Source organism: Paroedura picta, chromosome 11 (genome assembly GCF_049243985.1).
Source record: "Paroedura picta isolate Pp20150507F chromosome 11, Ppicta_v3.0, whole genome shotgun sequence".
In the NCBI taxonomy this organism is placed as follows: domain Eukaryota; kingdom Metazoa; phylum Chordata; class Lepidosauria; order Squamata; family Gekkonidae; genus Paroedura; species Paroedura picta.
Window position 1 is genome coordinate 8,877,458 of NC_135379.1, and position 24,478 is coordinate 8,901,935.

The 24,478-nt window shown below is 46.1% G+C and overlaps 1 protein-coding gene across 3 annotated transcripts in view; it reads right to left on the minus strand.

The window, feature by feature from the left end:
- ADARB2 (adenosine deaminase RNA specific B2 (inactive)) overlaps nt 1-24,478 on the minus strand; it is a 315,856-nt gene that overhangs the window by 49,531 nt on the left and 241,847 nt on the right. For all 3 annotated transcript variants that reach the window (XM_077303289.1, XM_077303288.1, XM_077303290.1), the window contains one exon: nt 7,910-8,024. In XM_077303289.1, the coding sequence (XP_077159404.1) occupies nt 7,910-8,024 (115 nt within the window). The remainder of the gene's footprint in view (nt 1-7,909; nt 8,025-24,478) is intronic.

The following is a 24,478-nucleotide window of genomic DNA, read 5'->3' on the forward strand; positions in this document are numbered from 1 at the left end:
CACACCTCTACATCCATTGAAATCTATGGGTTTATAAGGGCTTATCATAGAATCATAGAATCATAGAGTTGGAAAGGAACTCATGGGTCATCTAGTCCAACCCCCTGCACTATGCAGGACACTCACAACCCTATCGCTCATCCACTGTAGCCTGCCACCCCCTTGAGCCTTTACAGAATCAGCCTCTCCGTCAGATGGCTATCCAGCCTCTGTTTAAAAATTTCCAAAGATGGAGAACCCACCACCTCCCAAAGAAGCCTGTTCCACTGAGAAACCGCTCTGACTGTCCAGAACATCTTCCGGATGTTGAGACGGAATTTCTTTTGAATTAATTTCATCCCATTGGTTCTGGTCTGTCCCTCCGTCTTGTTTACAATAGCCCTGTGATACCAGCTAGGGTTGGCAACCTCCAAGTAGGACCTAGAGCTCTCCCAGATTAATAGCTCATCTCCAGACCACAGAGATCCTTTCCCTTGGAGAAAATGGCTGATTTGGAGGGTGGGCTCTAGGGTGTTACACCCTGCTAAGATCCTTCCACTCCCCAAATTCTCATAATCCCAGGCTCTACTCCCAAATCTCCAGGAATTTCCCTACCGGGAGCTGGCAGCCCAAATCATAGAATCATAGTATCATAGAGTTGGAAGGGGCCATACAGGCCATCTAGTCCAACCCCCTGCTCAACGCAGGATCAGCCCAAAGCATCCTAAAGCAGAAGTTTCAAATGCCAGAAGATGTGATGCCAGTGCAGTGCAGTGGTTTCAGTGTTCAAGTTCTGAACTAGGATCGAGGAGACCCAAGTTCAAATCCCCACTCTGCCATGGAAGCTCACTGGTTTTCAAGGGGTTACTGGTTTTGAACATGGAAATTAGATTTAGCCAAGGCTGGTATATCCATGTAACACGTGCAATGAGCCCTGCTCTTCCGAGCCCCCCACAGATCAGGATTTTAGCCTCTCACCTCCCCCCCCCTTTCCCCTCTTTAAGGACACTTGGAGTGACACCCCTTTCCACCCTCCGCCCCCATTCTGGCTGCTCCCACTGCACTTATATTCTGCTAGGGCCCTGCGAAAACCACTCCTGCCTTTGGCCACCCAAGCTCTTTTCCATTCATTTGCCAAATCTCGTTTTCGAAGTCATGGAAGTTACCATCCCATACTCTTGTAGTAAAGTTAGTTATCAATTATCTGAAGAAGTGCTTCCTTCTTGTCTGCCCTAAAATCCTAACCTCACCAGGTATCTCTCAGTGCTTCCATATATATTATTCATAAGTGTATAGATTGAGTCAGAACAGCTTCACTTAATCATCTTTTCTCTCGTCTGGAAGCCCAAACCTTGTGACTTATAAGGGAATGTATTCAAAGGTCCTTTTTCTGGGCATAAAACTTGGGGAGAAAACGGTTACGTACATCCGAACCTATATCGATCTCTGCGTTTACAGTAAGTGTACATTTAATAGAGCAGTCTCGTTAGATAAGCTTATGCCTGCTAAACAAAACGGAATGCCACGAACCCTCCAGTTTCTCTTCCTACAATGCTCAAAAAAGATAACTTTGCTATTTTAGATCCTTGCATATGAAACAAGAAAAAGAGAGAGAGAGAGAGAGAGAGAGAGAGAGAGAGAGAGAGAGAGAGAGAGAGAGAGAGAGAGAGAGAGAGAGAGAGAGAGAGAGCGAGCACAAAACAGGCTTAATTAACATATTAAAAATCCACCTCTTATTAGGTTGGTGATGACTGACATGAACCGCTAGAGATAATGATAGCTTCAAGTCACCCTTGTGAATTATTCATGGGGTACAATTCCATGTAATTTTCAATGCTGGTTCATCTCGAGCTGGTAAGCAATAATTCGGTGTTCTTTCTTTGTTTCCTGTTTTAACAAATCAATCAAAAGACTCTGTTGTTTTCAGCCAATATTGACGGATGAATGCCTGCATGGGTGTACTTTTTATAGGTACGGCATCTGGATCCAGAACTTCATAGACCTCCTGCTCCACTCTTGGATTGTTTAATCCATTCCATGTTGCCGAAGGGACTTTGGTTTAGTTTAAGGGGGAATATTTCTTTGGTAATTTAGCTAACCACTGTGAGTAACCCCGGTTTCTTTTGTGATGGTACCAATCAGAAAACCCTCAATAATCAACAAGAAAGGAATGCTGATTTGGAGGGACATACATCTGATAAAAGCCTATGAACGCTGAAGCCACAAGTGACGTGCTAGGTTGAGTCCACCTGGAGATTCTTTCCCACGTGGACATCCAAGAAACCCTCACATTCAAAAGGACCGTCCACGTGACATTGGGTTCATTCTGAGCATGCCCAGTAGGGTTCCCGGGGGGGTTAAAGGGGAATCTTTAAAATGTCTGCAGACCTTTCCTCTGCTGCCACTACAGGAAAGAGACGAGAGCTAAGCTCCACTTTCAAAACTGTGCCATTTCCCGTTCCCGTTTTTAGCCCTTTAAAGCGCTTTCCTTGCTGAGCCCTGCTGGACTGTTACAATATGGCCTGGCATAGAAAGGGGGAGCTCCAGGCTGGAGCTAAGGGGGAGCTCCAGGCTGTGGAGAGGGTGGTCCCAGCATGGTGTCCTGTGGATTGGTTCTGCACTGAAAATTTGTGACTAGAGCTTTGGGTTGATCAGACAGGGCTAATGGATTGAACAGGGTCCAATGCATTTAAACCCTCTGAGATCACTGCCAAACACCCGTATGGCTTGGAAGTTGGCCTCTTGCTTGCCCCAGATTGGATGCCATGAGGAAGCAGATGCCTCTCTTGCCCCACAGCATCATGGTGCTTCCGTGCAACTTCCCCCGCAAAACCCACCAGACTAGCCGACACAGGCCTGTTGCAATCCACGGGATACAGGGAAGATGCTGACAAACTGGAGGTAAAATCAGAGTGGCGACAAAACGGATTAAGTGCTTGCAAATTGGAAAATTAAAGCAAAAGCGTCCACCTTCACTAACAGACAGCCAAGTACCTGAAAAGTGCAAGCCCAGAAGGAGAGAGGGTGTTAAGCATTGTTTATTTTTTGGAGGGTGGGGTGGGGGTAGAATTAGGAGAAAGAGCGACAAAAACACAACCGGAGAGTCGAATGACAAAAGAGAATTATTATTAACAGCGAAGGCTATTTAGGACGGACGGAGGTCCCAGAGGAAACGCTGAAAGCCCCTTTGCTAATTGATACACTTAAATCTCGATTAGGAAAAAAGAAAGGCACTCTGGAGTGGGCCACGGGGAACGATCGAGCCCTTGCCGAGGAATGGATGTGATGACTTTGCAGACTTCTCCGGTTCTAATTTCTATGGCCCATTTCATTTGCTCCCCTCCGTGCCAAGAGAAAGGAATGGCGCCCTGGCAAGGAGAACACTGACTTAGCAGAATAATTCCCCCCTCTGCCGCGTTTCCAAGGAGCTGCCTATTGGGGTGTTTTTCTTTTCTTCTTCCTTTTTGATCAATGTGTTTTGGGGTAGAGGAAGCTCTGCATGTTGCTCCAGCCAAACTCTCTGGTTGACAAAGAAATCATGTTCGGGGCCTTCTCCGACCCACCTGTTTACTCCAGGCTCAACCAGGGTTTTGTGAAAGCCTGCGGTTTCTTGGCAGCCCTGGAAGGGGTTCCCAAATGCATGGGAGTTAATTAGGTAAAGGTAAAGGTATCCCCTGTGCAAGCACTGGGTCATGTCTGACCCTTGGGGTGACGCCCTCCAGCGTTTTCATGGCAGATTCAATATGGGGTGGTTTGCCAGTGCCTTCCCCAGTCACTACCGTTTTACCTCCCAGCAAGCTGGGTCCTCATTTTACCAACCTCGGAAGGACGGAAGGCTGAGTCAACCTTGAGCCGGCTGCTGGGATCGAACTCCCAGCCTCATGGGCAAAGCTTTCAGACTGCTGCCTTACCACTCTGCGCCACAAGAGGCTCTTAGGGAGTTAATTAAGTTTTAATATATTTTTTTAAGTTCATTAAACACTTATCAGGTTATTTGACCATATATGATGACGCTGACCCCTCCTCCCGAAATGGCCAATGACGGGCCTGGAGGGAGTGAGAAGGGGAGGGGCCCCAGGTGGGCGTGTCCACAGCTCTGCTTCCCAACCACATTCTGCATGATCACCCCACTTCTGGGGTTTCTCGAAGCCTGAAGAATATTTCAGGGGTTTCTCAATGGTAAAAGAGTTTCAAAAGGCTGCAGTGTGTGATGCAAAGCACAAATATATATTTCTATTTACATTCAGGTCAGAGTATTCCTTCGGGCAGTGAAAAGCGGGGTATAAAAGCCAACTCTTCTTCTTTGCAGTTCTATAACCAGCTAGGCAGGTGAATAGCAAACAAAGTGACTGAGTAGCTAAAGAAAGAGCAGGGGACAGGAGAAGAAGAAGGAAGAGGTCTCTCGCTTGTGTTGGACATCTAGCCTGTGGTGTGTGTGTCAGCGTGGGCTCACCTGAGTTAAATGGCATGGGCTAGGATCCATCCACGGGCCATCCACCACAGAACATGGGAAGCTGTGTCCCTGCACATTGTTCAGGGGAGAATTTTGTCAAGCAAGCATGCTTGATCTTGCTGTTCTGAATTCCAAGGACTCCTATCATTGCACCTTGGATCCTTAAGCTGCCCGTCTACTGTAGCCTTCCCCGAATATATCTTACTAGCTTCCAACTTGGCGGTAAACTCCGGGCTAGAAATCGATCGCCCGTCAATATTCTTTATTACACTTGGGGGCTATGCGCCGTGAATCTCAAAACGACTCAAAAGATCCACGGGGACGGACTGCCAACTTTCAGTTTCCTCCTGCTACTTCACTTAGCAATTATTAAGATCCATTTCATGAGATGCGGGCGATAATTTGCCGTCTTTTATCACAGCACGAAACGGCTGTTTGGAGACCCTTTTTGTCCACTTCATCTTTATTTTGTATAAGATAACTTGAAAAGGCCTCCCCGCTAGCTTTTAAGATCAAAGTGATTGTCAGCTTCATAAAAAAAAGAAGAAAGAAACAAAAAAGGAGGGAGAGAAAATTGAAGTCAGATCCAGAGAAAAGAAATCAATGTATAACTCTATTCGGTGAGATTCTGCACCTCGTCTTCTGGGAAGGACTGAACTTCTTATATCATGTATTTTGAAGAGGGAGGGGGGGGGAGGACAAAAATGTTTCTGTCTATATTTAAACTGTCAAGATGTATCGAGTTCAAATGGGAAAACAGTGTTTAAATACCAGCTCCCTCTCATCTACTGGAAAAGTGCCGGGCTTTATTTTCTGAAGAGGAGTCTCTGGAAATAATAGATTACCCGTAGAATGTACGGCAGGGCTTCTTTATGATGTCCACTTATTGAAGGTGGAGAGGAAAGGCAGTATTACAAATCCCAAACAGTAAACAAAAAAAGTCATATTACCAAACTGCTCTTCCAAACAAAGACTGTCTTAAAACACAGAGGTTCCCAGAAATAATATATATACATTTGGGGCTTTCTTTTAGAAACATGGTATTTTGCAGTGGGAGGTCCTGCTGTCTCTGTGGGTGTTGTACGAAATGTCCCACAATTCTGGAGTGTGCGCCATAAATGTGAAGCTTTCCTGGTTATTTTGTTGTTGTCAAGTCGTAGCTGACTTATGGCAACCCTGGGGCAGGGGTAGTCAACCTGTGGTCCTCCAGATGTTCATGGACTACATTTCCCATGAGCCTCTGCCAGCAAACACTGCTCCTGTCCATGGACATCTGGAGGACCACAGGTTGACTACCCCCGCTGTAGGGTTTTCAAGGCAAGAAAGGTTAGGTGGTTTGCCTTCGTGCCTCCTTGTCATGACCTTGGCCTTCCCACTCAAGTACTAACTAGGGCTGGGCTTGCTTAGCCTCTGAGATATGATGAGAATTCCCTCAGTCTCTACAGCAGAGACAATGCAGATCGGGGAAATTCCCAGACCATCATGGATACAGCGAACATAAATGCAGTTACCACATCTGCACTGCCACCCCCTCCTCTTGTCTCACTGCTCAGCTGCCCAATAGCCATGAAAGTGGGAAGGGGCGGGTTGTTACCTGCCTCAGGTGGGCATCTGGCAGTCTAAGCCAGTGTCCAACATGCACCCTGGGACTTCCATATTTCATTTTCCACTTCAGCTCTTTTTGTCCCAATGACTAAGGTGGCACTTGGAATACAAATAGTGGCCAGGTCTCTTGCCGAAATGATCCACAGGGATACTTCCAGGTCTATAATAGGGATGGGAGATTCGCTTTGGATAAAGTGAAAGATGCCCGAAACAAAGCTGATTTGGATACTTTTTGTACCTACCCGAGCTGAATCGCTCAGCTGGCTGAATCAGTGGCATCTGAATTGTGATTTGGCCAGTTTAAAGGGAGGGTCAGGGTAGAGAAAGCATGCCAAGCAGCTGATCTGTCATGATCAGCTGGTTGGCGTGCCCTTTAAATGCTTCCCCCAGCCTTGTCGTCAATGGATGCGCTCTTTGTATGTATTGACGGTGGCAGATGTGGGAAGGGGGAGAGGCATGAGCACAGAAAAAAATCCAGACCATTTTGTATTCAGTCCAAATCAATTTGGTCAAATCCAAACCAGCAAAGGGTGATTTCGATTAAAAAATGATCGGAATGTTTTTCCTGTGCACATGCCTGTAAATTCTATGATCTGTTATGGACTTTGTAATAGACTTTTAGTTAACAGAGGGATGGATGAAGGTAGATGAGCTGGTCTTCAGTCTATTCTAACCCTACAATGGTCTGTTTGGTGATCTAATACACACCCAAAGCAGTTAACATATTGCACAGCCTGAGACGACAGCATAATACCAGTTTGTTCCAGATAATTTAGCAATCCCACTCTGAATATGCATCAGATACCTCCTGCCTTTTTTGAAAAATTGTCTGTCAGGCTCTAAACATATGTATATCTTAAGATAATCATCTGCATTTGATACATGATTTGCTGCCTTTGTACTTTTACAGACCTGAAATGAAACTGTGTGTAGGAGATAAAACACCTGGGATTGGATCGTGCTTTCAAGTTTCATCCAAGTCTCTAACTCTGGAGAGTTATAGCAAATGTCACTGCTGTTAAACCGCTAAGAAAATAACATGGAACTATTATGAGGTTTGACTCACAGCTCAGGATACAGCAGATGTCTGTGTCGTTAATATATTGGTTGTGGTTTTTATTAACAGTAATAAAAATATATAGACAAAACAACAATTCAATGATCGATCCAGGTGGGTAGCCATTAGTCTGTAGCAGCAGAAAAGATCAAAAACACCTTAAAAACTAACAAAGTCTGTGGATTAGGGCCTTTCCTCCCTTTGATGTTGCTTTTCCCACTTTGGGGTTTTCAGAAAGCGAGGGAAATTGCCCCCTGGACCTCCCCCCCCCCCATGCTCACCAGGACCAGGAAGAACATCCCAACATCACCCAGAAATTATGTCAGCAGGCCAGGGTCATTTGGGGGTGACACTCTGGGTTTTGAATAAAACTCTATGGTTTGAGGCCATTTTTTTAAACCATAGAGTTTTCCCCCAAAGTCAGAACATTGTCCCTTGTGTCTTGGATGTGTTGACATAAGCACACAGGACACTCTTCTGGATTCGGGTAAGTGCAGGGGAGGGGGAACTCCTGGAGAGCACCTCCCCCTCCTCCGCTGATAGCCTGGTGGTACCTGGCAACCCTACTTTTAAGCCCAATAACTTCAATCGACTCAGAAGGTATAACTGGCTATGGAATGCACCACTAGACGCTGATCAATTGTCAGAATGACTAGTTGAACATAAATAGAAACCAAAATATAAACAAAAACATGTACTACTGCCCTGGTGTAAACTATTGTTTCAATAGGGGGAGAAAAAAAATCTACCAGGAAAAAATATCCTGCGTAAATGATAGGATAGAAAACCAAGCATGCAATAAAGTCACCGCTTACCTCTGGTCATTACAATTCCTGCAAGGGATTTGTGACGTGCATGGATGGAAGCAATATTGTCGGTCACCTCTTGAAACTTCTGTGTAACCATTTGATACACGGAATCGGCAAACTCCTGAAAAGACAACCAGAAGCCGTTCTTTCACTCAGTTAGACAGCAGCAACTGCTGGCGTCTGCCTAATTTATAAGTGCTCGCCACTGATCTCCTTTTCAGAGCGGCCTTGTCATTGTCTACAACAAGGCCGCAGGGGTACAAAAGGCGCTATGTCAAACTGTGTTGCGGAATCGGTCCTTGAGCATTCCCGCATCGGCATTGCTCTGCTAGTATCCTGCATGACCAGCTGTCACTGTGGCGACCTGGAGAACCAAAACAGGTAATGTCCATCTCGTGAGGAAGTTCACCATCTTTAGATCACTATCCTATTCCACAAATATCTACAGAATTTGCAAACGGACCCTGCTCTTCCCAGTAATTGCCTGCTTGGTGTGGTGGCTGAGAGCAGCGACCTCTAATCTGGAGATCCAGATTTCAATCCCCGCTCTGCCTCCACATGCAGCCGGCTGGGTGATCTTGGCCAGTCACAGTTCTCTCAGAGCCTCACCTACCTCACAGGATGTCTGCTGTGGGGAGAGGAAGGGTAGGTGATTGTGAGGCACTTTGAGACTCCTTTGGGTGGTAAAAAGCTCGATACAAGCGTAATAGTCATTGCTGTAATCTCTCAAACATCCTCCCAGGTATGGTTGCCGGATGGCACAGATCACTTCCTTGGGAGAAAATGGCTGCTGTGGAGAGTGTACTCCACAGCATTTACCCTACTGAGGCCCCTTCCCCGTCCAAACCCTGCCGTTCCCAGGCTTCACCCACAAATCTCCAGGAAAATCCCAATCCAGAGAAGGCAATCCTAAAGAGATGCTGACAGAATATTGAATTTAGTTGTGGTTATTCCCAGCTCTGCTGAACCTCAGATCTCTGGATTTTGACCCCAGACTGGTTTTATAGTCGGATTATTTTGCACTCCGGCTGCTTCCACACAGGGAAGACCCCCCCTCAGTTATGGGGATCATCTAGCTGGAGTTGTGCTTAATGTGGACACAACTTTTCTGGTTGCCATTTCCCCCCTTTGCTCCAGAGAACATAAAAACCTCCCCCTCTAAGGTTTAAACTGCCAGATGGCTGTGGGGAAACGAATGACTAATTCCCTCAAAGCCCCCGTGAGGGGGGACAGAACTAAGAGCTGCCTTCAAAATGGCGGCGCTACTCTCCACATTCACCCCTTTAAGTCTTTTAAAGGGTTTCCCCTCCATTTCCTTTCTGAGCTGCACTTTAACACTATTAGGGGGAGTCCTTTAAGAAGGGCACAGGCCATGGGGGGGGGCATTTGCATCATACTCAGTGTGATCAGGAAGAGAGAGGGTGGGAATGGGGGCAAAGCAAGTGGCCCAGGAACGGGGTGTGATGTGCAGATGTTGTTCCTGTGTGGCTCCTGCCAGGTCTGGGAGCCATGCCCAACACAGAATCATAGAACTGAAAGGGACCTCCAGGGCCATCTAGTCCAACCCCCTGCAGAACGTAGGAAATTCCCAACTACCTGCCCACCCACAGTGACCCCAACCCCATGTGAATTCTTCAAACCAGCTCTTCGTATTGGAAAAGCTATGTGTGATATGTATACCCTGGTCTTCCTAAATCACGATGTCGAAAGTTGTCGACTCTGATGCACCAAGGCGAAGGGGGCACCTGACCCGATGTCATCTGCGTTCTCACACCTGTCTCGCACAAGGTTCTGCTGACGGGATTGGCCTGGCCTGTTTCAAAGTCAGGCCCCCTGAACAGACAGAAGTCCCCGCCCTCCCCGAACGAGAACCTGTAAGTAAACATTCCATGCCGTGAAAACACCTTTGCCTTCTGCTCCGACAGAACGCAGCAAGGGAAGCCGAACAAGCTTCCGCCCGACTGCTCCGTCTCGGAAGATCTTTTTCACATCCTGCACGCCATATGGTTTTTGGAGCCGCTTTCATCATAACGGCTTATTAATTATTAAGATTTGCTGTAAATAAATCTGGGGAAGCTGTCTCAGCCTAACAGTACACGGATCAAGCTGTCCCTGCAGAGATGTAAGCCAGAGAGGGTCTCTCCTGTTGACATCGCTCCCCCCCACGTTCCCCTCTGTTCTTTTAAAAGTGATTGTTACCATCACATGTCTTTAACCTCTTTCCCCTTTCCCGCATGCGTGTGCATGCACGAGCCCACATGCACATAGCCTCGACTTGTCTTTTTGTGACAGCAGTGCTAATTCCCAGATGAAAGCCAGCCAGCATGTTTAGAAGAAGAGTTGGTTCTTATATGCCGTTTTTCTCTACCCAAAGGAGTCTCAAAGCGGCTTATAGTCACCTTCCCTTTCCTCTCCCGACCACAGACACCCCTGTGGGGTGGGTGAGGCTGAGAGAGCCCTGATATCACTGCTCAGTCAGAAGAGTTTTATCAGTGCTGTGGTGAGCCCAAGGTCGCCCAGCTGGCTGCATGTGGGGGAGCGGGGAATCAAACCCGGCTCGCCAGATTAGAAGTCCGCACTCCTAACCACTACACCGAACTGGAGGGTGCAACAGAGGGCACACTTGACAAGAGGTCACAGGTCATCCTGATTCTCTAATGTTGTTTCTTTCACGCTAAAGTCAGATCTGCTCAATTTATGTTTTTATTCTAATTCAAACACTAATATGCCACCTTTCCATCCAAAGAGGGCCTCCAAGATGGAGAACATCAAAACTTTAAAACATGTAAAATAAGACGTGCGTAGAATCATTTAACAATCCAATGAAGAACACACAGACAAAGAAACATACACACACGGCCTGGGAGGGCAATAAGAGTTTACTGAGCATATATACAAAGCAAAGCAAAGAAGTCTTCACCTCTTGGTGGAAGACAACAACAGTTGGAAGTCTTCACCTACTGGCAGAAGACAATGACATTTGGAGACAGATTAATGTCCCTGGGAGGGGAGTTCCAGATTTTCAGCAGCACGATCAAGAAGGCCTTTTCTTTAGTTCTCACTCATCTAGCCCCCAGCAACCCCCCAATAGTAAAGGCACCTGAAGCAAGATCTCCAAAAATGACTGGAGTGAATGGGCATGTTCATGGCAGAAGGTGGTTCTTAGAATATGCTGACCTCAAACCGCACAGTGCTTTCAAGGTCAATATCAAAATCCTGAATTGGGCCCAGAAACAACGTGTCAGCAGCCAGTGTAGATGGAACAAGACTGGTCTCTATGACATACTCCAGTCAACTCTGGCAAGACCTTTCCTGACCATGGTTGCCACCTGCTTACCCAGCAGAAAGTCAGGATCCAGCTGCATACCAAGCTATGAACCTGCTCCATTTGGGAGAGTAATCTCCCATCCAGAACATTCCTGAGTCAAACCTTTTTCTCAGTAGGATCTCTGTTTTGTTACCATTAAGTTTCATCGTGATAGCCCTCATCCATTCTGAAACTGTCTCCAGGCACCTGTTCATGATTTCCACAGCCTCCCTGGGATCTGCTGGAAGACTAGAACTAAGTGTCACCTGCATATTGGTGACAGCCCAGCCCAGATCACTTCTCCTGGAGGCTTTACAGAGATCATAGAATAGAATCATAGAGTTGGAAGGGGCCATACAGGGCATCTAGTCCAACCCCCTGCTCAACGCAGGATCAGCCCTAAGCATCCTAAAGCATCCAAGAAAAGTGTGCATCCAACCTTTGCTTGAAGACTGCCAGTGAGGGGGAGCTCACCACCTCCTTAGGCAGCCTATTCCACTGCTCAACTACTCTGTGAAAAATTTTTTCCTGATATCTAGCCTATATCGTTGTACTTGTAGTTTAAACCCATTACTGCGTGTCCTCTCCTCTGCAGCCAACGGGAACAACATCCTGCCCTCCTCCACGTGACAACCTTTCAAATACTTAAAGAGGGCTATCATGTCCCCTCTCAACCTTTTCTCCAGGCTGAACATTCCCAAGTCCCTCAACCTATCTTCATAGGGCTTGGTCCCTTGGCCCCAGATCATCCTTGTCACTCTCCTCTGTACCCTTTCAATTTTATCTACGTCCTTCTTGAAGTGAGGCCTCCAGATGTTGAAAAATATCGGGAATGACGAGGAGATATACCCTCAAACTACCGTGCAGCATAAATAGAAAGCAGGGGAGCTCCAGATGGCTTAGCCCAGGGGTCGTCAAATTGCGGCCCTCCAGATGTTCCTGGACTACAATTCCCAGGAGCCCCTGCCAGCATTCGCTGGCAGGGGCTCCTGGAAATTGTAGTCCATGGACATCTGGAGGGCCGCAGTTTGACTACCCCTGGCTTAGCCAGTGGATCCAAGCTACACATTATGAGTAAAAGAAGTACTGATTTGGGGGAAAACTGCCTTCCCTCTTCCAAACTGAAAGGTCACCGATCTGATCAGCTTCCTTTAAAATGAAATATGGCAAAAACCGTTTCAGTCATATCTTTGTGGCGGTTGTTTTTTTTATAAGGATAAAATCATAATTTTTTAGTCTCTCCCAGACCTACAATCTGGTCCGTGTTTGTTTCTGCACTACCCCTTCATGTAAACATCCCAGGGCGTTCCGTACTCATTAGGAGTTAATTAGCTTGGAGGCACATGCGGCTCCAAGAAGAATCGTTCTTTAAAACGGTAAAGAGAACAAACAACTTTTCAGTGGGGGCTTTAGAAGTTGTACTGGTCACAGTTTTCTTGCCTCCAGTTGGCAGCACGTTCCAAACAGCTGGCATAAGATCATGATGATAAGGAGCCAGAGCTTTTGCTGGACTCCAAAGACTGACCGGGGACTTTCAAGAACGGTGAAGCCATTCGGCAAGAAGTTGGTAAAAAGAGAAGTCAAACGGTTATTGAAAAAAGGGGAAGAAAGAGTAAATTAGAGCCCGCTGTGAGGGAAGTGCAGGGACTTCAGAGAGTACTATGGGCTTCCAACCTCAAGATAGGGCTTGGAGAACTCCGGGAATTACAACTAATCTCCAGGTGACAAAGCGAGAGGAAATGGCAGTTTTGGTGTAATGGTTAAGAGTTAACCACTACATCACGCTGGCTCTAAATAAGTTATCTGTTGCTTAAAAGGAAATAACCGTCATTTGTAATTCCAAAGAAATGATATCTGTAAGGAAGCGTTGAGGTGGTAAAACACAGAGAAGGCCTGAAGGCGGCTACAGGTCAAAATTGGCTATCCCGGAAGTTGGTAGAGCGACTGTTTTTTGGTTTCATTTTTTCCCATTATAATATTAGAACCGCGACTCCAAGCATCGACTGTGAAAAGCTTTATTTGGAATTAGAGATTAGAAATTTGATCCTAAATGAAAAACATTCATCCAAGTTTGTTTTTTGGAAAACACAATTTCCATTTTGAAAGGGAAGTTCAGCCTTTCTATATACTTTTTCCTCAAAAGGTTCTTCCCCCCCCCAATAAAAAATATAATAATAATAAAAAAAGGTTCTTCCCCCTCAATAGAAAATACATAATAATAATAAAAAAAGGTTCTTTCCCCCCATTCCCCCCACCTAAACAGCTTGGCCACTAATGTTTGTAACCTCCAGACGGGGCCTGAAGAACTCCTGGTATCATCTCTGATCTCCACGCAATAGAGACCAGTTCCCCTGAAGAAAAAGGCTATTTTGGAAGGCAGACTTTAGAACAAAATGAAGAGTTGGTTTTATATCCCGCTTTTCACTGCCTGAAGGAATCTCAAAGCAGCAGCCTGTGAGCTGGTGGGGCTGAGCGAGCTCTGATAGGACCACTCTGTGAGAACAGCACTATCAGGGCTGTGATGAGCCCAAGGTCACCCAGCTGGCTGCATGGAGAGCAGGAGGGAATCAAACCCGGCTCACCAGATTAGAAGCTGCTGCTCTTCACCAATACAACCAAACTGGCATAATCCCAGGATCTGGTCCCTCCCTTGTCTAAATCCTGCCTCCCCTCAGCTCCACCTGCAAATTTCCACCAATTTCCCAACTCAGAGCTGGCAACCCTAGCAATTTGCTATTTTAAGCCAATGCTACATAAATATGTCAGAAAGGCAAATTTCCCATTTCCTTGAAGGTGGGCTGCGTCATAAACAAGGTATTGCTCTTCTTGACTGGCATATTAAATTGCTGTTATTCACACAGGAAACAAACGATCAAATTTTGGACTGCAATGTTAGAGAATCAGAGAAAAAGAACTTTTAACACATTTCTCCGTGCTTCTTTCCAATTGTATAAATAAAGAGGAAATATAGGCAAGTTTGCAGGGGAAGTCTTCAGGGGGGAATTGACATTCAGCGGGAGTGGCAAGGATATTAAAACCAACAGATTATAAGGGAGAAAGTCTTTAGTAAACATTTCCTATTGAAATCCCGTCTTTGGGCTTCTTGGGCTCAAATAGCAGAAAGGTTAGATTTGCATATCGGTGGGATGAAATAGTCTGCTAAAGAGGCAGCCGGGACACTGCAATTGCTTGGGCCAACCCTCCCTCCTCCCCCCACACTTGATTTTGTATTAAGTTCTTGGTACTTGGGGGCAAACGCTGAGCATGGAGAATTCACAACATACCTTTTGTGCAAGAAGGGAATTACAGCGGCTGAAAGCTGCCCAACGAATTCGTAACATAAACAGGAAAGGGAAACCGGGTAATGGGATTGTGTGAATCTATTCTGGAAACAGCAGCAATTTCTCCTAGCATTATTGTTACTGTTGTTGTTGTTGTTGTTATTATACTTCAATTTATTCCCCGCCACTTCCGAGATGGCTCGTGGTGGGTTACAAAGTCTTATAAAGCCCCATTAAAAAAACCCGTTAAAAGACATAAAAATCCCAACATGGCGGAAACCCCCCCAACCATCCCCTACTACAAGAGGGGTGAGGAAGGAGGTCAACAATGTACTACTCATACCCAGGGGGGGGCACTGATCTACCTCGCCAACCCCAGCCTGAACTATAGACCTGGCGGAAGAGCTCCGTTTTACAGGCCCTGAAGAACGCCGAAAGATTTCTGCTCATTCGGCTTGTTTCAGCAGAATGCTTACTATGCTGGAGGAAAGCACAACTGTTAAGAGAACGACATTGAACAAAATGCAGACTTTACTGTGGCCATGGAGGATCCCATAAGAATGCAAGGGCATGTTTTCTAAGAAAGGCGCCTTGGCTTAGGGGTACAGTCTCTGCTTGGCATGCAGATGATCCCAGGTTCCATCCTTTGCAGTTCCAGTTTAAAAAAAATCAGATTGTAAATGATGTGATAGACCTTCCCGAGATCCTGAAGAGCCACCACAAGTCTGAATAGACAAGACTGACCATGACGGACCACTGGTCTGATTCACTAGAAGGCAACTTCATGGGTGTGGGGGGTTCAAGTACCAAGAGCAAATGAGCCACATTTCCAGAAAAGCTTCCATCTTATGCTTTCTCCATGGGGAGATGTTCAAACCACCTAGGTGTGACTCCCCACAGGAAAAATGCACGTCCTCTTTCTTCAGAATCCAGCTGAAGATGCCTGGCTGGCTTGAGAATTCTTTTCTGGTTCTTTGCACCAATGCTTTGAAACCATCCCAAGGTGCAGTGGGCATTAATGTCCCTTCATCCATCCTCCAAGATGCTGGTCATCTTTCTTCTAAGATCTTCAAAGGAGAGTATCGGAAAGGCAAAAGCTTTGTAAGCCCTCAGTGAATGATCGGAAATGTATCCACATTGCCTGAATAGCAATGCATGATAACAAAATGCATTACCATGAATTGCTTTATGCATTCAAGCGCAGCAAGATTCCTTTAACAAAAGGGATTCTTTTGAGTCTCAGCTTTCCTGGAAGGACCCGTGTTTCATTTTACCACAATGCTAAAAACTAGTATTGCTGAAAACCTCAGGAAGATGGCGCAGAAGGCTCTTATGGATGAGGTATCCACCCCTTCTTCAGCCCCAGATCAAGTCCCTAGTGATCTGCAACATCCAAACCAAGCAATATTTCCAGCTGTTTCATTCTCTTCCCTTCCTCTGCTTTTAATGGATCCTTATCCATTTTAGAGCACAGGGACTCATAGAAATCTATAGAGAGTAGAAATCAGAGCTGGAAGCAATTGTCACCTTGGCAGAAGGAGGAGATAAATGGATTGCACTTCGAGAACAAAAGAAAGCCACTCCTTCAGACTTTGCAGTCTAAATACAGCACATACTAAAGACAGAATCCTGCCGAGATTTCATATGTAATGGCAATCTGGAATTATTTCAAAGGGACCCCCTTGAAAATGTGGCTTCTAAAGACTAAATTATTGAAGGAGGCCCATGTTTTGGTTGACTGAGGCCCAATTTTAAAAGGATGAGGGGCATCTCAAGCAAATTTCACTGGTTCATTGGGTGTAGTGGTTAAGAGCTGGGTTTGATTCCCCGCTCCTCCACATGCAGCCAGATGGGTGACCTTGGGCTAGTCACAGTCCTGTTAGAGCTGTTCTCACAGAACAGTGTCTTTCAGAGCTCCCTCAGTCCCACCTACTTCACAGGGTATCTGTTGTGGGGAGAGGAAGAAAAGGCTATTGTAGGCCGCTTGGAGACTCCTTTATGTAGTGAAAAGCAAGGTATAAAAACCAACCCTTCTTCTTTGTTATCATTCTAGTCCATAAATGCTCATACCAGAAGAAAAAAGGTGCTAATCTTTTAAAAGTGTCGTAAAAATTCCTGTTTGTTTTCATAGAATCATAGAGTTGGAAGGGGCCATGCAGGCCATCTAGTCCAACCCCCTGCTCAACGCAGGTTCAGCCCAAAGCATCCTATAGCATCCAAGAAAAGTGTGTATCCAACCTTTGCTTGAAGACTGCCAGTGAGGGGGAGCTCACCACCTCCTTAGGCAGCCTATTCCACTGCTCAACTACTCTGACTGTGAAATTTTTTTCCTGATATCTAGCCTATATCTTTTTTTGCTACTTCACAGGGTTGTTTTGCGGGTAACGTAGAACAGGGGTAGTCAACCTGTGGTCCTCCAGATGTCCATGGACTACAATTCCCATGAGCCCCTGCCAGCATTTTCTGGCAGAGGCTCATGGGAATTGTAGTCCATGGACATCTGGAGGACCACAGGTTGACTACCCCTGACGTAGAAGACAAGAAAGCCATACAAACCACACCTTGAGCTGCTCAGTGAAGGACTGGATAAAAACTTAAAGAGACAGAAAAGGAACCAAGGCCGTAGAAAGAAGGAGAGAAACACCCTGGCTTTTCTAAACAATATGTTGCGGTCCATAACTGGCAAGCCATTTGGTTTGTGCCGTGTGTAAAGTGCTGTCATGTCGCAGATGAATTACGGAGACCTCGTCAAGGGGTTTTCAAGGCAAGGGAGAAGCAAGGGGGCTTGCCATGGTCTTCCTCGGCAGTCTCCCATCCCTGCTTCGGTACAGAGACGGGGCGATACCACGCTGCCTTCCCTCCCAAACCGTTTTGCAGCAAGGTTTAATCAGAAACTTGAAATTCACATTAATGTGCTAATGTGGGGATGTAAAACAGATGAGCCCTTTCCATTTGAGGCTGATTCATCGCGGTGGTTTGCATTTGCCCGTAAAAAGACACAAACAGCAAGCCCCTTCGCGATGAATCGAGAGAAAACAAGCGCTTCAGGCTGAAACGGCAGCCATTCCCTCAAGGAAGCCCTCCGCCCCTTCTGCCAGTTCTATGATTCGGTTTTTGCATGTTATTGCTTAGGTAATGAAGAATGTCCATGCCAATTCTGCAGAATCATTCTTAAAGGCGACCCTGTGCCAGCCTGCTCGAAAGCACCAAACAGGCTGCCCCCGTGTCCCCCCCCCCCTTCTCCATATTACTGATTCTTAACCCAAAAGCTTGTCCCTGCAGGGACGCAGACAAGGTTGGTTGCAAGTCCTGAATAATTCAAAATGAAACAATGGAGTGGTGTTTTTTTTTTCCCTTCCTTTTTTCAATTTGCCATGTTGCTCCGCTGTTAGGACAAGCCTCAGGTGCCAAGCTGTTGTACTACCACAAATATTAAATTAGCACGACTTGGGTTTTCTTTGATTAGATAAAAGCTCTATAAAGCCACAGGCACTTGGGGGATGGCTAAGTCTGGGAAAAGCCGTTTATGCGCTATAAAAACATAAAATTAGATTTTCAATTCATATTACAAGCCCGATCGCGGTAATAAAAGTCAGTGCTTCGTGTTGTCCAAGAAACGACTCCGTTCTTTTGGCTCTCCCTTTTCGCCCTGCGAATTTAAATAAACAATGTAAGCGGCATCTTTGTGTTTCGGGCAATTCTGTTGACTGGGCAAGGTCCACTGTTTCACAGAGTAACAGATCTCAGAAACCAGTCAGAGCATAGGAAGATGCATGGCTACCACAATAGAACCCAAAAGATTGGGTATCTGATAGGGATCATAGCTCTGCCTCAGCAAACGTTGGGGAATCTTTTTTTGGGGGGGGTCGGGTTGCCAGGGGAGGGTAAAGTTTTGGGAGGATGTGATGTCACTTTCAGGGGACACGATATGCTGCCTCTAATTCCCAGACTATCACCATATGGAGGCCTTTCTTTTTGTCCCGCTGGAGGGCTGGGAATTGGGCTGGAGGCTGATAATTCCATGATACGGGTGGGTAAATCGGAGTCCCAGCCTCTGAAGTTTCCATTAGGGTATTGCCACAATCAACACAATTATATTCCATTCTCATCATCAATGCATCTAATTCTCAATGTGGCCAAATCTGTGGATACTTAAATCCAGAGACTGGAGCCATGAAGAGACAGGGCCCTTGCTAGGCAACGACATCAGTACACCAACCTTCAAGACTCGTTGGCTGTCAGTAAAAGGCAGGGGGAGGACGCAAGGTGTTTCCTGTTTGGCTTTTAAGTGCAGACTCCTCAGGACAAAGCCTGGCAACAAGGAGTGGGCTATTTGCTACCACCTGACTTGTGTGACTGACCCAGGCCTGGCTGCTTGCTGTTGTCCACCAGCTATCACCAGTGTTATGTCAGTGGTTAGAGCAGCCTTTCTCATCCTTTTTATCATTGAGAAACCCCTGAAACATTGCCTAGGCTTTGAGAAATGCCAGAAGTGATGTCAGCAGGCCTCACCTTCCTGCCACACCACCAGAAGTCATTTTTAGGACCAGGACCTCTCCTCTTTCCATCACCTCCAGACCCGTTATTGGCCATGGGGGAGGGCGTCAACATAACCATATGTGTTCATATTACCTGATCATTTTAAATTAAAAATTGCTTAACTCCCACCCAATTGATGAAAGTCTTCTGGGCCCACCAAGAAACTCCAGAGTATTATGAAAAAGCCTGGGTTAGAGTTTCAGATTTGGATCTGGGAAAGCCAGGTTCAAATCCCTACTGCAGGGGTAGTCAAACTGCGGCCCTCCAGATGTCCATGGACTACAATTTCCAGGAGCCCCTGCCAGCGAATGCTGGCAGGGGCTCCTGGGAATTGTAGTCCATGGACATCTGGAGGGCCGCAGTTTGACTACCCCTGCCCTACTGTATGCTTACTGGGTGACACTGAACCAGTCACACACTGTCTAATTTACCTCATGAAATAAAGGAAGTAAATGAATAGAACTGAAGATGAGATGGGGGAGTTGGTTGGTTGGTTGGTTGGTTGGGTAGGCGGGAAGAAAGCAGAGAAATGTTTTGTGATTCAATACTATGGCTAATCCATGTTCTGCCGACTATACTGTTCCAACCAAGGTCTAATCATCATTTCAAATAAATCCAGCTTAGCTCAATGTCTAACTCATGCAGACTAGCTAATATTTGCTTAATTTGAAAGCTTTCTTTTGTTTCTGCTAGGGAAGGGGAACGGACGTGTGATGAAGTCTTACCCCATGATGGTTGGGAGGCCTTCTCATTGGGTTTCCAACAACTTGCCAATTTCCCTCCCCCCCTCACCAATAAGTATTAGAATGTTTAAAAAGGAAGAGCTGATATTCTCAGATGTTTGTAAAATTCACATTTGGGCAGAGTGATATGTGTATGCCATGTTTGGACACAGAAACCCTGGCTGTAAGGCTTTTAGCCAGGAATTTAAATTGTCGTGTACTTCTCTGTGTTACTAGACAGCGATGACAAACAACATTTTCTACAATGACTTGAAAATACTTCAAGGGAGAACAGAAGCACCTACAAACTGCAGTGTCTGAACATCTGGCTTCTGGAATCAATCACTTGGGTCTTCAAAATTTCAAGATCACAGCTCACTCACTAAAATGAACATAATGCAAAAGGCACCCCTGTGAGTTATATTCACTAAGCTGCAGTATCTCATTTGGCCCCCAAGATCATGTCGCTAAGGGATTACTTCTGACATGCTGAGTTTTACATCCTTTCCTCCTTACTACAAAGGACCACAATAAATTATTGGGCCCCAGCAATGAACTCTCTCAGGAAAGAGCATCAGTTTCAAAGATCGCCTGAAAATGGCCGAAAATTGCCAATGCTCTCAACAGTTTTCTTTTATTAGCGGTGCATTTTTGTGTTGTGGCTTCATTTTCTTTGAGATACAGAACCTCCATTTTGCGTAAACTCAGGATTCTCAGTCCAAAGAGACTTTTGAACTGACGTTGTGTGATCATCCTTAGAATTACTTTGGGGTGGCTTTAAGACAGGGATAGTCAACCTGTGGTCCTCCAGATGTCCATGGACACCTCACTTCTTCCCTCACGTTCCCATGAGCAGAAAGCCCAACTCTGCATTGGAAAATTCATGGAGATGTGAGGGCAGAGATGGGTCGGAGGAGTCTGAGGAAGGAAAGAAGGAATGTGACACCACAGAGTCACTCTCCAGAGTTGCCATTTTATTCATTTTAATCAAATTTACATGCTTTCTTTCCTCTAAAGGCTCAGGGCAGCTCACAACATTCACAAGAAAATATGGTTAAAATTATAAAAATTTAAACCATTAAACATTTACAATCCTGGTAATGTTTGTGTCAGTGTGTGTGTGAGAGACAGTAAAGTGCTATAGTTGCTCATTTAGTGGTCTGCAGAGAGTTTGTTCGTCTATGTATATGTTTGTTGGGAGCCGGCTGTTGATGTAGGCCTCAATCATAGGCCTGATGGGGGTAAGCTCTGTCTTGCAGGCTCCGTGGAACTGTTTTAAATCCCATGGGGCCCTAATCTTGCTTGGGAGAGCATTGCAATGGGCTGGAGCCGAGTCTGAGACAGCCTGGGCTCTGGTTGAGGGCAGCTTGATTTCACTGGAGTCAGGGATCTTGAGCAGGTTTTGTGCGCTCCACTGCAGGCATCTCTGAAGGTCATAAGGGAGGAGGCAGTCCTGCAAGTATGAAGGTCCCAGATTGTTTCGGGTTTAAAAAGGGTCTCCAGAGGAAGCAACCTCAGTAGCCCAAAGATCAATTTACTGTAGGAACTCTAGAGCCAGCTTTTTGTAGTGGTTAGGAGCATGGACTTCTAATCTGACAAGCCGGGTTTGATTCCACACTCCTCCACATGCAACCAGCTGGGTGACCTTGGGTTCGCCACAGCCCTGATAAAACTGTTCTGACTGAGCAGTGATATCAGGGCTTTCTCAGCCTCACCCACCTCACAGGGTGTCTGGTGTGGGGAGAGGAAAGGGAAGGCGATTGGAAGCGACTTTAAGATTCCTTTGGGTAGAGAAAAGCGGCATATAAGAACCAACTCTTATTCTATTAGGAAGGGCTGTAATCCATGATTTATTTGCCGCCGAACAAATATAAATAGACTATATTTACCTATTTGAGGCAGAAGTATTTCCACAGAAAAATATAGCCAATTTCCCTTCTGTGTAAATATGATTCTCCCCACATCACTGGCTAATTGTGTTTTGTTGTGATGTCTGAGTAATATTGTCCCTTGCAGCCACCAGGAGATTGCAGTACAGAGAGGATGCTGGTGGGAGGCGGAAAGGAGGCTGCACTGGCTCCGGATCGAGGACCGATTGAGGTCCGAGGTGCTGGTACTTACCTTCAAAGCCATTCTAAGCTTACTCCCAGGGAAGTGCTATTAGCATTCAACTGTGAATCAGTTTAACATCAATATTTTGCATCTTCTAATTATTAACATTGCCTTGTTAGTGAAATATCTTTTCAAAGAGAGCGGTTACCGGCTTGCCTTGATGCAAATGTTATCCGGGAGGGCTCTGGATTGGGCGACAAACCCTGCACACGAAATCGAAGTCTGACCAGGTTCTGATAAAGCCGGATCTAATTAATTTTTTGTTTATACTCCGCTACCTTTGACAAACGGTCTTCTAGAGATATCTATCTTCTTGCTTTCCTGCCATTCAACGGTTTGTCATTTCCTCCCCCCCTCCCCCTTTCCCTTTGCAGTCGACCAAAAGAAAGAAGAAAAAAACCCTGACATCAACCTTGGAAGATGTACTGTGTTGAGATTTTGATTCCTCCCGATGTGATAAAATCTTGCCTAAAACCATGTCCAACCTTTTCAGCGGCAGAGTCCAGATGGCTTTGCAGCCTGTACAACAGACTTCTACACGCTGATGCCTCTCTGCGTGTCAGCAGGGTGTTGTCTTCCAAGGGCTAGTAAATGCACAACAAAAGACAGCTGGGGAGGGGGGGGGGAAGGGAGAGAGAAAGGACAGCGAGCGAGAAAGAAAGGGCTCATCCGTTGGTTGGAGCAAATCCGTTGGAGGACTGTATGGGGCAGCCTTTCTCAACCATTTTACCTGCTTCCCACCCCCTCAAGGCCCATCATTGGCCATTTTGGGAGGGGTACAGGGCAACATGACCGTATAGAACAATTAAAAAATATAAATATATATAAGTAAAGGTAAAGGCATCCCCTGTGCAAGCACCGAGTCATGTCTGACCCTTGGGGTGACGCCCTCCAGCGTTTTCATGGCAGACTCAATACGGGGTGGTTTGCCAGTGCCTTCCCAAGTCATTACCGTTTACCCCCCAGCAAGCTGGGTACTCATTTTACTGACCTCGGAAGGACGGAAGGCTGAGTCAACCTTGAGCCGGCTGCTGGGATCGAATTTCCAACCTCATGGGCAGAACTTCAGACAGCATTTCTGTCGCTTACCACTCTGGGCCACAAGAGGCTCTTTTATATCTATATATCTATATCTATATCTATATCCACACACACAAATTAATTAATTCTCACCTATTCAAGAAACAGTTCCAAGGCTGTCAAGAAACCCCAAGTTTTCATGCAACGCTGGTATGGGGCCTCTGCTTTAACAGAGGCAGAAATGGGGATAGCTCAGCCCATGAATTCAACAAACCCCTCAGGCAGCTGTGAAATGAAGGTGGAATGGATGCTACTCAGGGAAAGCACACTCAATACACGGGTTTTAAACAGCTCTGGATTTATCTAGAATCTGTACAAAAATCATATTCTATACCAAACGGACAGAAATGTCAGGATTTCACACCAATATTTCAATCTTTCTAACTGCACTCTGTCTCTGTGTTGAAACCCAGCTGCAAACTCAGAGCCAGCAGGAAGAGGGGGGGGGGCTGAACCACCTAGTTCCAACTACTTGGGTGCGTGCATATATTAATGGATATGTCTGAAATATATAATATAATAATAACTCTGTTTTTATAGCCTGCCCTTCCTGGTTGGCACAGGGCAGGTAACGACAGGAGTGGCAAAGCGGCTTACAATCACCTTCCCTTCCTCTCCCCACAACAGGCACCCTGTGAGGTAGGTGAGGCTGAGAGAGCAGCTCTAACAGAACTGTGAATAACCTAGCTGGCTGCATGTAGAGGAGTGGGGAATCAAAGCCGGCCGGTTCTCCAGACCAGAGGCCGACGCGGCTAACTGCTACACCAAGCTGGCTGGATCAGGGTTGGACCAGACTATATCTTCACTCATCCACTACCTTACAAATAATGGACATTAAGGTCACACCTGCCTGCTTGCCCCTCCCCTCTAGATGTGCCGGTTGACCTGTGAACATTTTTGTGCGGGCTCAGCACCAAAACTGGGCAAACGCTGTTGGTTCCCACAGTAAAAAAAAAGATCAGCTGCTATCCAAATACTCTAATTGAAGGTGGTGCTGGACAGGTATGCCTTGGTGCCCCACCACATGCAAGGGAGAGAGAAGCAAACGCATCGTCCAATATAGCCTTAGTTTGATCTCTCTGCAGGAGCTGAAATGGCCAGGCACGGAGAACTCCCAGCAGACCCCCCCCCTTCTGCCAATTATTTCATCTCCTCTTCTGTTTGCATCCTGGGTCCCTCAGGACATGCAGCTCATCACTAATCGAAAACCTAATTTGTAGTGCTAAAACGAAGAGAGCACTCCCCATTTGCGAACAGTGTCAATGTGCTCAAACCCTCTGATGAATTTTTGAGAACCCGTCCTTGATTCAATTAGTCTCAGTTGCCTTGTTGAATTTATTGGCTAGCATGTCTGAGTTTAGACTGCGATTTTCCATGGGGACAAGAGCAACCCACTGGAAGCGCAACACAGTGTCACCAGGGCCTGGCTAACTGATGAGTATGTTTTGGAAGAGTCGTTGGTTTTTATATCCCACTTTTCACTGCCCAAGTCTCAAAGCCTAAACTTCCTCTCCCAACAACAGACACCCAGTGA